The sequence below is a fragment of the Calypte anna genome, chromosome 1 (genome assembly GCF_003957555.1).
Source record: "Calypte anna isolate BGI_N300 chromosome 1, bCalAnn1_v1.p, whole genome shotgun sequence".
NCBI classification, from domain to species: Eukaryota; Metazoa; Chordata; class Aves; order Apodiformes; family Trochilidae; genus Calypte; species Calypte anna.
Window position 1 is genome coordinate 145,336,708 of NC_044244.1, and position 14,159 is coordinate 145,350,866.

Consider the following 14,159-nt stretch of genomic DNA (forward strand, 5'->3'; position numbering starts at 1 on the left):
TTTAACAGTCTTTGTTAGAGCTCAGAAGTGTCTCAAGAAATTGTTCAGCTTATAAATGTCCTGGAAAAATATTTGCAAACACCATTTCTGCTTGCTATAAGCACAAACACACATCAAAAAACAAGGTCACTTTCTGCTAGTGCCATTACCATAACCTCTTGATGGGCAAAATGCAAGATACAGCTGCAGTTTCACTGATGTAAAGTTGCTATGGATAAGCTAGAGTATTAAAGCAAGCATTCTACATCAGTACACATCATATGCACAGGAATAGGCCTATAAAAAATTAAATATTTTAGTACACATCTATTTATTCCTCAGTTTCTTGAAACATACTTTACAAAATTCCAAATCTAAAAAAAAAAAATGAAAAATTACAGTGATTCTCAGATAACACAGGGAGAAAATCAAGCCACCAAAGCAACAAAAGACACCTTACCTGCACCAGAACAGATGATATCTTGAGAATTCTTGCACATTTCATTACTTTTCTTCCACGTAAGATTGCAAGTAGTTGGATACTGACAAGCTTCACCATACCAGCCTTCATCACATTGGCACTTCCCACAGTCACACTTCCCATGGCCTAGCAATTGAAGGAAGGAGTGCATCAAGTCCTTTTTTTCATTCAGGAAGTGATATTTTCTAATCCAGCTTTTAGAAGAAATTACATCAATTATAGGTTTAAATTAACATGATTAACAGCTTTACTTAATGTAGATCACATGCTATTAAAATATAAATTAATAAAATTATCTTAATATGAGGGAGAGCAGTAGATGTTGTCTACATTGGCTTTAGCAAGGCTTTTGACTCTGTCTACCATAACATCCTTGTAGGCAAGCTCAGAAAGGAGAGGTTAGAAAAGTGGAGCCTGAGATGGATTGAGTACTGGCTGAATTATAGAGCTCAGAGTGTTATGATCAGTGGTGCAGAGTCCACTTGGAGACCTGTGATTACTGGGGCTCTCCAGGGGTCCAGCCTTGCTCAACATCTTCATCAATGACCTAAGTGAGGGGAGAGAGTGTATGGTCAGCAAATTTACTGATGGTACAAAACTGGGAGGGTTGGTGATGCAGCAGAAGGCTGTGTGCCAGAGAGATTTGGGCAGACTGGAGAGCTGCACAAAGGGTAACCTTATGAGGTTCAGCAAGAGTAAGTCTGGAGTCCTGCACCTGGGCAGAATAACACCAGGGCAGATTAGGGGCTGACCTGATGGAAAGCAGCTCCATGGAGAAGGACCCTGGACTAATGGTGGAAAATAAGTTATTCATGGGATAGTAATGTGCCCCTGTGGAAAAAAAAAAAAAAAAAGCTAATTTTACCCTGGGGGATGCATTAAGATGAGTGTGTCCAGCATGTTGAGGGAAACTCTCCTCCTGCACTAGTGAGACCACATCTGGAGCACTGTGTCCAGTTCTGGGCTCACTGGTTCAAGAGGGACAGGGATACATTAGAGAGAGTCTAAAGGAGGGCTATGAGGATGCCTGGGGGACTGGAACATCTGGCAAATGAGGAAAAGCTGAGAGACCTGGGGATGTTTGGTCTGGAAAAGATTGAGAGGGGATCATTTTAATGTTTATAAATATCTGAAGGGTGGGTGTCAAGGAGAGGCTAGGCTCTTTTCAGTGTTGCTCCATGACAGAACAAGGGGCAACAAACATGAACTGGAATACAGGAAGTTCCATCTCAGTATGAACAAAAACTTCTTTACTATAAGGATGATAGAGCACTAGAACTGGCTGCCCAGAGAGGTTGTGGAGTTTCCTTCTCTACAGAATTCCAAGACCCATATGGAAGTGTTTCTGTGTGACCAGCCCTAGGTGATCCTGCTTTGGCAGGGGGATTGGACTCAATAATATCCAGAGGTCCCCTCCAACACCTACCATTCCATAATTCTATGAGACATCTGAAATCACTATGACTTTGAAATCTACCATACGTAAGTTTGGTAGGTCAACTACAAATTGCTATTTTAAGAAGGAATGAAGCACTAAAATAACCCTAAGAACTAGGGGCTTTATTATTAATTCTTCTCTTTCTCAGTCCCATATATTTCTACTGTTAACTATTATTAACGCAACAAAACTCCAAATGCAGAGATTCCTTTCACCTCCTTAGCCAGCTGTAGGCAAAGAACAGCTAGAAACTGCAGCCTGAGGACACAGGATTGACTATTTTGGTATGAACCCTGAAAAGGAATATGGAGAGGACCAGCTACAGCAGGAATTCCCTCATGCAGCACTTGCCACAACTCCTACCAATACTAAAAGGTTCAAATCCGTCCTCCTGAACCCTCTTCCATCTAGCAGTTCCTTCAGCCCTCTCTCACCAACTGGGCTGCTGCTGCAAAACTGAATTTTATCCTAAAAATTGACACAATATTGGCAATGTAGTATATTTTGATACTGGTGAGGCTATGTTTACTTACAATTATTTGCTAAGTGGGAAGTATCTTAAAGAACCAATGCAGCTGTTCAATTCATTAGGATGTGGCATGCTAGCATTCTATCACTTGAGTAATACATAGCTGAAAATTTGGTATAAATCTAACAGCATGAAGAATAATAAAAGTAAAGAAAGCTTCTGTTTTTAAGAATTACTTAGTTTTCTTTAAAAATACACATATAAGCAAAATAATTGACAGTTTACACTAGTTATGCTGCACAATAAGTATCATGTTGCACATTAAAATACAGATGCATATTTCTATCACTTAATTCTTTAGCATTCCTTTACAATTTTAGATGTGAATATAATTGAAAGTCTTTTATACTAGAATAGTCAACTTCTAATTAAATACATTTTAATGGATATCTGATTGACAGAAGATTCCCTTTCCAATCATTACTTTTCAAAAATAGAATCTTATTGATGTCTATTTGAAATGCATCTGTTACCTGCTGTTAGAGTCAACTGCCTGAAAATAGAAGCCCAGTCTAATGCGAATAAAAAGGAATTTAAACAACTACTGTAAATAGAAAATTTTAAAGAAAAAGAGGATTCTCTTTCGTTGCTTAAAAAAATTTCATTTGCATTCATTTTGCATTGGTCATAGGGAAAAATACAGTTAAATGACTGAAAAACCTATAGGTCAAAAATATATGAAAGAACCATGTTAGATCCTGATTTAAAAAAGGATTTGCCACTTTGAAAATCGCTGAATAATTCTCTGTTGGTACAGGGCAAGGAAAACAACAAGTAGGATAGAAAATATATAATAAAACCCCACCCTTGTCATTTCTCTGCTTCACTGACTGGCAACAGCATAAGCCATTCCGGAAAATGGTGATAAATCCCAGTGTAGCTTAAAAAAACTCAAGACAAAACATAACCATCTCCCTGCATTTTCATTCCTTTCAAGGATTACAAATCACAATGACTTTGCATTTTTCATGTTAGACACTCCTGTGATTTAAGATTTTGATGTCTCCTGGTGAAAAAAAAAAAAAAAGATGCTCTGACAAAAGGAGGACTGACTTTTCTGTTCCTAACATGCTGCATAAAGCAAAGGAAAATAATTTCACTCAAAATTCATACAGCCTGCTTAAGAAAATCAGTAAAAGACTTCTATCAGAATAGCCATGCTCTTTCTTGGCTTTACTTCACAAGCAAATAGAAGAAAAAAAAAAAAAACAAACCAACAAACCAACCCTGAGATCAATGAAATTAAACCTAGAAAAATAATGGAAGATCTCTGCATACAACTGAAAGCAACTATTAGGAGATTAATTAACATGAACTCATAGAATGGCTAGGGTTGGAAGGGACTTTAAAGATCATCTAGTTCCAACTCAAGATTGTATTAATGATTTCCACCTTGACCATAAAATATCCTTAATGTGCCAATTTGATATATTTCAAAATTGTAAATGGCAATATTCTGCCACAACATTTGGGTGAGGTGACAACTGAAGTGAATTATAGGCCATAAAACTGCCTATAATAGCTTCTTGCTTGCTCACTTCCCACATCCACACGTACCAATCTTATGCTCTTTCTCATGGCAAAAGTATTGAAAGAACTATAAACCAAGTATATTATAAGCTGTAAGGAAATTACAAAGGGTACAGAAGGTTCTGATGTGTTTCAGATTCCTAACTGGAAGGTTTCTGTAGTATCCCTTTTGTTGTATAGAATTTTTTTTTCTTTAGAAAGAAAATAATATTATTAATTAATAAATAAGGAGTAAATAGAACTATAAAAGATGTGAGTCCCAGAAAATAAATTCTACCACTAAGGTTTCTGACAATGTGACACATACCACAAGAAAAGTGAGCTACAAGACCTTGTAAAATAGTTGGTCAAGAAAGCTCTATCCAGGGCAAGTGATGCATTTTCATTCCATTTTTTTAAAAAAAAATGGCTGTAACATGATTAGATGTTAAACCCAAATAAATTGGAATTTTACTTTAAAATATCAGAAAATAAGGGAAATAATAAAGACTCAAGGAAGTGCTAAAATTTCTTTAAGAAAAAAATGTGGGTTTGGGATGCAAAAAAACCTTGCAGCTTCAAACATGTGGAAAAACCTTGTACAACAAAGGTCTCAGTTTCTAACTAGATGAGCAGTCACTTCAGAGAGTATATCTGGAGTATGCAGAAAGCTTGTAGAGTGGAAAATCAAACTAGTATGCAAGGAAAACTGTCAGATGTCAGAAAATATATGGAGGAAGTGAGAACAGAAAATGTTAGTCAGAGTCAGATCTTGCAAAATTGCCAGTACTAAAATGTACTTTTACCATCCAAGTAAAAAAGACAACAGGAAAAAGAGTGACTTCACCAAGCAGCAAAAAGCATTTAAGACTAAAGATAATTTACAGGCAGTCCAAAATAAAATTAATATGGGGATGCTGACTACAGTAGCAAATGCAGTGTGGCTGCATGATGATACAGACTGTGGAAATGAAAATTACTCATCTAAGATGAGAACAAAACAAAAACATAAAACTGTTTCTAAGGAATTGCCAAGACCAGGAGGGCAAGTCCCCATAATCTCCACTTGAGAGTATTAACAATACTTGCATATGGAAAGCCAGTTTAATAACAAAGATTTTTAATGAAACTCTCAGGCTAGCAACCAAATATCTGAAGAAGAAAACCCTATTTTTTTTTTCTTTTTAAGAAAGGAGTTGTACATCATCCAGACAACATAAGACAAGTGGCTCTGACCTCATGAGATGTATAAGGATTTGAAACAAATTATGAAGCATTGCATAGCTAGAGACACTGAGGTAGTGAAAAACGGAATATAATGAATAACAGCTTTCTACCAAAATAGATTATTATTGTGGCAAATTAACTTGGCATCTCTCTTTATAAGGAAGCAGGAAACCTAGCTGATATGACCATATACAACGCCTCTTAGGAAAAAACAATTATTCTGGATAAGGCATTCTAGAAATGTAATAGAATCACAACTTAGTTTAAGGCAAGGAAACATTAGGACCACAAGGGATATTACTGAGACAAAAGAAGATTAGTGGTGATCTTTCAAGGTATATTTTTGGAGCCAAATGTCTTTTACTGGTATAGACACAAAACTTCAGAATATGCTAACTGCACTTGACAGTGGCACAAGCCCTCAGCAGAAAGGTGAAGATGGAAAGTCATCCAGATTTGATTGGACTGACAACCTGAAGGACCGAAATAATAAATGTAGACTCAAACTAGAAATACAAGGGAATATTTCATAGAATCATAGAATGGTGAGGGTTGTAAGGGACCTTAAAGATCATCAAGATCCAGCCCCCCTGCATGTGCAGGGTCACCTTCCATTAGACCAGGCTGCACAAGGCATCATTCAAAGTGGCCTTAAACACTTCCAGGGAGGCAGCATCAGCAACCTCCCTCAGAAAACTTTTAGTCAGCATGTGCTTGGTTTCACTTCCATTCCTGTTTGCCTATAGAAACAGTAGCATTCATCAGTGTTATTGCTATTTCCATGCACCCTATTCTGAAAGAATGTCTTTACCTTTGTATCTGTTTTGGTTCAGGTTTTTTTTTAATTACATGCTAATATTCACTATGAGTGAATCTGCTACATCCTGGTGGCTAAACTTTCCACAGGGAATGCAAACAGCCAAAACAAACCACTTGTTCTCTACCTTCCATGCTCATGCCACCTAAGAGCATGTGTGGATGTGTGCATATTTATGTGTCATGATTATCTTGTCTCCTGTGCCATGGTGGAGCATACAAATGCAGACTCCTTAGAACCACTGAGCAGAAAAGAAAAATAAGAAAATTATCATAGAATCATAGAATCGTAGAATAGGCTGGGTTGGAAGGGACCTCAGAGATCATCGAGTCCAACCCTTGATCAACTACCACCACAGTCACTAGACTATCGAGTCGCTTTTTAAATGTCTCCAGGGACGAAGAGTCCACCACCTCCCCAGGCAGCCCGTTCCAATGTCTGATCACCCTTTCCGTGAAAAAATTCTTTCTAATAGCCAATCTGAACTTCCCCCGGCACAATTTAAGACCGTGCCCTCTTGTCTTACTGAGAGTTGCCTGGGAAAAGAGACCAACCCCCGCCTGGCTCCATCTTCCTTTCAGGTAGTTGTAGAGAGCAATGAGGTCTCCCCTGAGCCTCCTCTTCTTCAGGCTGAACAGCCCCAATGATGTTGATGGTAAGGCCTCAAATTGAAGGAAAGTTGCCTGGGTTCAACTCTTGTATCTTTCATTTTCTGGATAACCTCTGGCACTGGACAACGTCATTAGGGCTCTAAGAGCTGAGCTTAAATTCTGTTCTTTATGAAGTCAATAACAACAACTAATTTTGTCATAGAAAAATTGGTAAGGACGAATTTCTTGGTGTTTGAGAGCTTTCAGAAGTGTATGATTCGTGGTAGCTAGTTTAAAGAAACAAACCCAATGAGGCAAAGTACTTATTTTTGAAATTACATTCACCCTTTTTCTGAGTAAGATGAAAAGAGCACTCACTGTCTAGGGGCGACTGTAAAACTGTAACCACAGGCTTGTTAAACTGCAGGGACCAAGCTCCTAAATAAATCCTTGGTTCATTAAGCAAACACTATTGGAGAAAATGCCTTTGTTAGCATACCTGTTTATGTGATCATGCAGCATTAGTTATAGTACAGTAATTTTCACTACAAAAGAAGTCTCTTAGCAGAGTACAAAGATTCAGGCTGTTTGTTTGGGCATTAAAATAACACTCAGACATTCTCTCTGTCACTTATTTTTAGCAACCAAAGCCCAATTACTCTGTGTAAGAACAAGACTTAGGGCAGTTCTCATTTTAGAGTACTAATGGAATCAATTTCCTTCAGGCAACTGAGGTTTAGCATAAGGATTCCTCTCTATAGCATGTCAGCCATCAGAAGGAAATCAGCAGCTGGCATGATAATTAACTTGGGTTCACTGTTATTAATTTTTAGCCGCCACTGAGTGATTCATGAAGTGCTTTTCAAATATAAAAATCCACTTGATGAAATAGGTGAAGAAATATGAAGAGGTGGTTGTTATGGATTCCCACTTTAAATTGGGTTGTTAGATAGGAAGGATGTCTGAGTTGTAAGAGCTGAAAATCTTGGGAAAGTAAAAAAATTAAGTCGTTCTGCAGTTTCAAACTAGAGCACTTCAATTTAGAGCACCAAAGGGAAGATGTTTTCAATAGTTCTTCCCAACCAGATTTCTTTCTTTCCTGTAGTTAGTGAAGCAGATTCTCCTACTTAGCACCAATGTAAAGCTAGCAAAAATATCTGAGATTACATTAGGATAAGAATAACATAGACCATTCTGTTTAGTTGCGTTTGAGATTCTGTATAACTATGCCTTGCATTCAGCTGAAGCATATCAGTCTATTTTCTTTTAATTGATGGCATCACAGTTTCTGAAAAACTTATTGCTGTTTCTGAAAAAACCAGTTGGCATAACTATTTTTTTTTTCTATGTTCATATTCTTGTAATTAATCTCCTTTTAAGACTGGGGTCTTAGTCATTTATGTTGTGCTACCTCTGATGAAAGCCAGCTGTCTTCTAGACCTCTACAGTATAGCCAGGGAATTCTGTCCCTGCTGAAATTAGGTTCAGAAGTGCTCAGGTTTTCACAAAAAATACTGTCTCCTTCTCCTTGTTTCTCTTCTTATGCTGACACTATAAGGTTAAACTATAGATTGGTCAAGGGAACTGAATTGAATTTAGAAACAGCTCCAAAAAAACCCTGCAAAATCTGAAGGAAAACAGCTTCCTAATGATAGTAGAACATTTCAAACCAGCTTTGCCACTTAAGCCCCTTAATCACCAAACTACAGCTTCCATAATTCCACCTGAAATGGATTTTCAGAGTTAAAATAAAAATTATGACAAGTAATCTCAATTCAGTTATTACTGGATGCACTTTAACAAAAACATAATTGTATTAAATCATTGCACCAACAGACATACTAGAGAAAATATAAAAACAATACAAAGTTCTGTATACACTTCTTAAGGAAAAGCCCTCTAGTAGACAAATAATAATAAAAAATTCCTATTGCACTTGTGCCATGAGCTGCAGAGAATGCTTAGCAAAATGTATTAGAAAACAGTCACTCAATAATGGTCTAAAATGAAGAAAACCAATCAGAACCCATGTTACAATATAAAAAAACAGACCAGAGGGAGGTGTGAGGGCTTTATTTCTGATATTTAATTTTCAGGTTAAAAGTCAACAAGATATAATATATATCCTTAGTATACACACTCTGAAATATTATTTCCAGCAATACTTTTTTACATGTTGACATAAGGAACTTGATTAACACTTTGGTGTGCTCTCCATCAATGTGCATACTGCAGTTTCAAAATTTCTTCCCCTATCCCAATACAAGTTGCACAAATAAATTGATTTTAAAGTATTATTGCTAAATTAGGAAATGAAAAGTATTGGTATTTGCAGAAGAATATTTTAAGAAAGCACTTAAAGTTCATATCAGCAACATAATGGATAATGTAAATAATGTAAATAATAAATCAAGTAAATAATGTGCTCTCAGATAAAATCTGTTATTTATTACAGTAGCACAGATGGAAAACTATGGATCAGATCAAACAATAATTTAAAATCTGTATCTTTAGAAATGGAAATAGACTAGAATAATTAAACTGGAATTTAAAATAAAATTTAAATGTTGCATCCTGGAGGCTATTTTAAATGTTGAAATGAATCAAACAATATAAGTAGGAAATAATTTCTAGAAGATAAAAAAAAAAAAAATCAGACTGTTAAAAAATTAAAACTTCACTTTATTTAAGATGGAAAAAAGAAAGGCAAAATACCAGAATATTCTCCCCTACTGAGACTACAGTTATTATTTGCTGTCATCATGTATGCTTGTACTTAGTCTTTAAATTGAAACTACACTTACTGTCAATTGCAATTCCACTGCCAAGATTAGAATTTAAATTACAGTCATTTTTATAGAAGACTAATTTTCTATGCTGGCCATAGCTTGTCTTTGATGTGTAGCACCCTACTCGTCAATTTCCAAACTTTGGAACACCAGCTTATGAAAGAGGCCAGGATGGATTTTTACTCTTTTGCATGGTTCATTGGTTTAATTTTTTTTTTCTCTTTCACTGTTTTATTAAGTAGTGAAGATCAGTCACAGAGTCAGATCTAGGTGAGATTGTCTCCTGTACTTTTTAAATTTCTCAGCACACAACCCTGGGTGTGCCAGGTAGCATGGTTATACAGCTCTTTCTACGTCTCCATCTATCTGCTTCTGCTTAAACCCCAAATAAAGCATTGGAAACCAAGTTCTTAGCAAATACGTATTAAAACTGTGTAATATGAAGGATCTAATCCCACAGTGTTTAATGGCAATGTTTAGTTAACCACAGATGTTCAAACCTAAATAGCGCAGTGGGGGTGCCCAGTGTCTTTACTCTCTTCTCCTTGTTCCAGTCAAAGTAATAATTTTCATTTTGAATTACCTTAATTTCCACTCAGTCAGTACTAAATTATACATCTGATAAAGCCTAAGCTTGCTTTAGTTAATAGTCTTAGCTTGCACAAGACAAGATCTTTTGACAAGTTCAGTTTTGGGGAAGGCAAGTGGTTTTTATTTTACTGAATAATCTTGTTAGCTGCGAGCTTCACACTTTATATTTTGCATCACAGCCTTTGAATTCATTGACATATGGTATCAATGATATATCCATTGGTATGTCATGACTAGAGAAAGTCACAAAGTAACATAATCAGAGATGGGTGGAGGTTGGAAGAGACCTCGGGAGCTCACTGAGTCCACCTACAGCTGCTTTCCCAGGACCATGTCTAGGTGGCTTTTGAAGGATGGAGAATCCATAAGCACCTTGATAACCTGTGCCAGTACTTAGTCATCCTCACGTTGAAAAAGCATTTCCTGAAGGAAAGCAGAGGGAATCTTCTGTGTTTCTGTTTGCAACTATTGCCTCTGGTCTTGTCAATGGGCAACACCAAAAAGATCCTGGCTCTCTTCTCTGTGTGCTCCTTTCATGTATTTATAAACACTGATGAGTTTCCCTCAAGGCTTCCTTTCAGGCTGAACAGTCCCAGCTCTCTCAGACTTTCCTCATAGGAGAGATGTTCTGGTAGCTCCCTATTTCTCAGGGAGCCCAAAACTGAGCCAAGTAAGTTAAAACACCTTCTACAAGTGATCTACTAAAACTAAAACATTTAAATGAAGTTTATTTAGTCATAGAAAAAGTTATTAAAGTAAACCACATATTTTTAGAGTTTGGAGGAAAAGATGACATGAGTAAGAAACAAAGCTGAAGTGAATAAAATATTTTCATTTCAGCTACTTGGTTTATATGGACTGTCCTCTATGTAGTTTTGTTAGATTGCTTGCAAAATTACAAAATGAAATATGTTTCTTTTTTAGTGTAAAAAAATTTCAGTTCACTTAAAAGGATTTTTTTGGTGTAAAATTCTGAGAACTTGTTTGGTTACTGTTTAAAAAAAGTGAAATATATTGAAATTTCCAAAACTTTGCTACTCCAGTTCCACTGTTTCCAGTTGCAACATATGGCAAGGGTAATACATAGTTTAACACTTTTATGTACTAGGCAGTGCTCCAAGACCAAATTGTCTTTCATAGCTTATTTGAAGAGTACACAAACTCTACACTTATTTATGTTAAAAACCTATGTTTTATTACAACAGATCTGTAATTAGTATAAATAAGTTTGTACCTATGTATATATACACACACTTCAAGAATCAAAGACAATATGCGTTTTTCTTCTACCTCTACTAAACAAGTACAATATATTGTATGTATCCTATGATACTGCCTAATAGTGGCATTTTCTATTCCCCCTCTTGGCTATGAATTCAAATTTCTTGTAAAGTGAACAGACTCAATTGAAATAAAAATCAATTAGATACTGTGAATTATTAAGATGAAGGAAAGCAACACTCAGTTGAAACAGCTCCAGTTTGTTACCCCAGAGGTGACACAAGTTGATATCATTGTAAATGTGATTCATGCTGTTTAGACAGATGATATTTATATCTCAAGGAGACAGAGATAAATTAGTTTTATCCATTAAAACAGTCTAGAGTCAAGGTTTCTGTTAATAATTCAGTAGTTCTGTGAAATGTTCCTCACTTATTTTTAACCAAATGATTTCTCATTTTTTTGAAGAGCAAAAATAATCAACTCTTAAGTATGAAGATCTTTTATTAGGCAGAGTGAGTATTCTTTGGCTTCTTCAGAAGATTGCTTTTTCTTATGCTACTTTCCCAGTGTAGACTTCTATACCGATAGATCATATATCAAACAAAATTATACCTGAGATATGGACAATGCCTTTCTATGAAATATCTTGCAGCTAAGGAAAAAAAATACAAAGGAACTACACATATTCATCTATGTAGACACTAAAATTTTTAGACATACTAAAAAGTAAATTCTTGGGGGGAAAAAATATTTACAAACCCAGTAAGTTTATGTTTGTGCTTCTCTGCTGAAAGCTGAAATAACTGAGTTAAATTAACCCTGTTTCCTGAGTCTGAGACATTCTGGTGTGTCGTCCACTTCCAAATGCTGGCCCATATACCCTTCACCATCTCCTTCCACTTTCCATTGCTCCACATAATATTTAGGCTCCATAAGCTCCATAAGCCCAAATGTGATGCTCCAAAACTGATGGAAAGAGAATTAATAATTCTCTGTGAGATCAAACTGTTGAAGTTTGGCTCCAACACCATCATCTTTCAAAGGCCACATGTTTAGGACTTTTAGTTTCAAAAAAAGCAGCACATCAATTTATTAGCAGTGCCAGCAAAAGCCTCCCCAGCATCTACTTTATATAAGACAAACTACCAAAAGACTTTCAGACTCCTGTTGTAACAAAAAAGGAACCCATGAAAACCTGAAGGCCAATTTTACCTCTTCAGCTGTCTGCCAGTAAGTCTGAAATCTTTGGAAGCTGTCTTTGCATCAAAGCTCTTGATGTTTTCAGCTGAGCATCTCAGTCCTAAAGACAGATGAAAGATTCCTAATGCTCCAAAGATTCCTAATGCTTCCAGTCCCAGACATCTACAGCGGTAACGTTAAAAATCTAACATTCAGTGTCTATAATTTGAGAAAATCCCTTTGAAAAACAATTTGAATAAAGCTCTTTTCCTTCTGTATTCAAAAAATGTGACATTACCAATGACATCCTGTTTTGTTCAAAAATTCCTTGCTATCCAGACTGTTGGTGATGCCAACACTTTGGTCTATTTAGCTACAAGTGGTGCCACAGCTACTGCCTCTCTCCACCTGATCAAATGCCATGCTTCCTACCCCAATATCCTCTGGAGCTTTGAGACTGTTCTGATCAAAGATTAGGGGACATGCATAGAGTAAAAAAGCTCTGGGCTCCCCTCTTCTTCAATATTTTTATTCCCTTCAACAGTTTTCTGAGCCCTGTCAGGGCCCTGTGAGCCTGACCAGATGCCCCCTTGCTCTTCCCAGCCTCCTAGGGCTGTTTCTACCCTGCCCATGGCAGCCACCCAGGCCTCTAAGGGGTCTGATGGCCACAATGCTGTTGAACCTCAGTTCAGAGAACATCCAGGAAGATGCCCTTGTTAGAGATGTGTCTGATGCTACTCAGTTTTAAGTTGCCAGTTTCTGTAGAGACTTAATATTATCTGTGCTACCCACTTTTCCTCCTCGTGTACCTCCAATAAATGATTTTAAGCAATAACTTGTGGAGTCTGTTCCTTTCTTACTGAGATCCATAAAATACCCATCACAGTTGTGTTACAATTCTCTGTAGCATTCTCCCAAAAAAAAAAAAAAATATTACATAGAATGTGTCAGCTGGGTAAGATAGCTCCACAGAATACAAAAGGGAATCTTAGATATTATTCTCAGCATGGTAAACTTACTGCCCAATAGGTCAAAATTACAAGCCTAGCAAGATCTGGACATGAGCTGCACACAGCCAATGCCAAATTCAAGCCAACTCACAGCACAAAGTTTATTAGATGACCATGTATTCACCATTGAGTCAGAAGATAATTAATTTACTCTACATCTCCTTTGCATAGTGAGCTGGAGCAGAGAAAAGGGGACACATACTCCAAAACTTTACATATAGTTCATGGCCCCTCAAAGATCTGCACAGCACAATCCTGAAAGCCAGAGTAAGCATTTTAGAAAGACAGGCTGCTAACTTAGCTGTGTCAAGTGCATTATGAAAATAGCGTGGCTGGATGTGCTCAGAGCTTCCTGTAAAAGGTACAGTCAGACAGCACAGGGAGAGGCAAAGTAATGCACAACTTTCGCAGAGTAGGCACTGCGATATTATATATTCTTTATGTCAGATAACTTAAAGAGCAAAATGAAGACTGTAGAGTTGGACTGATTCCAACGAGATGAGGTTTAACATGGCCAAGTGCCGGGTCCTGCACTTTGGCCACAACAACCCCATGGGGAGCTCCAGGCTGGGCACAGAGTGGCTGAGAGTAGCCAGGCAGAAAGGGACCTGGGAGTCTGGATTGACAGGAAGCTGAACATGAGCCAGCAGTGTGCCCAGGTGGCCAAGAAGGCCAATGGCATCCTGGCCTGTATCAGGAACAGCGTGGCCAGCAGGTCCAAGGAAGTGATTCTGCCCCTGTACTCAGCCCCGGTGAGGCCACACCTCGAGTACTGTGTCCAGTTCTGGGCCCCTCA

The 14,159-nt window shown here is 37.2% G+C and overlaps 1 protein-coding gene across 1 annotated transcript in view; it reads right to left on the reverse strand.

Annotated features, from left to right (window-relative positions):
* ITGBL1 (integrin subunit beta like 1) overlaps nt 1–14,159 on the reverse strand; it is a 136,801-nt gene that overhangs the window by 77,073 nt on the left and 45,569 nt on the right. The window contains exon 3 of the mRNA XM_008492645.2: nt 440–586. Within this exon, the coding sequence (XP_008490867.1) occupies nt 440–586 (147 nt within the window). The remainder of the gene's footprint in view (nt 1–439; nt 587–14,159) is intronic.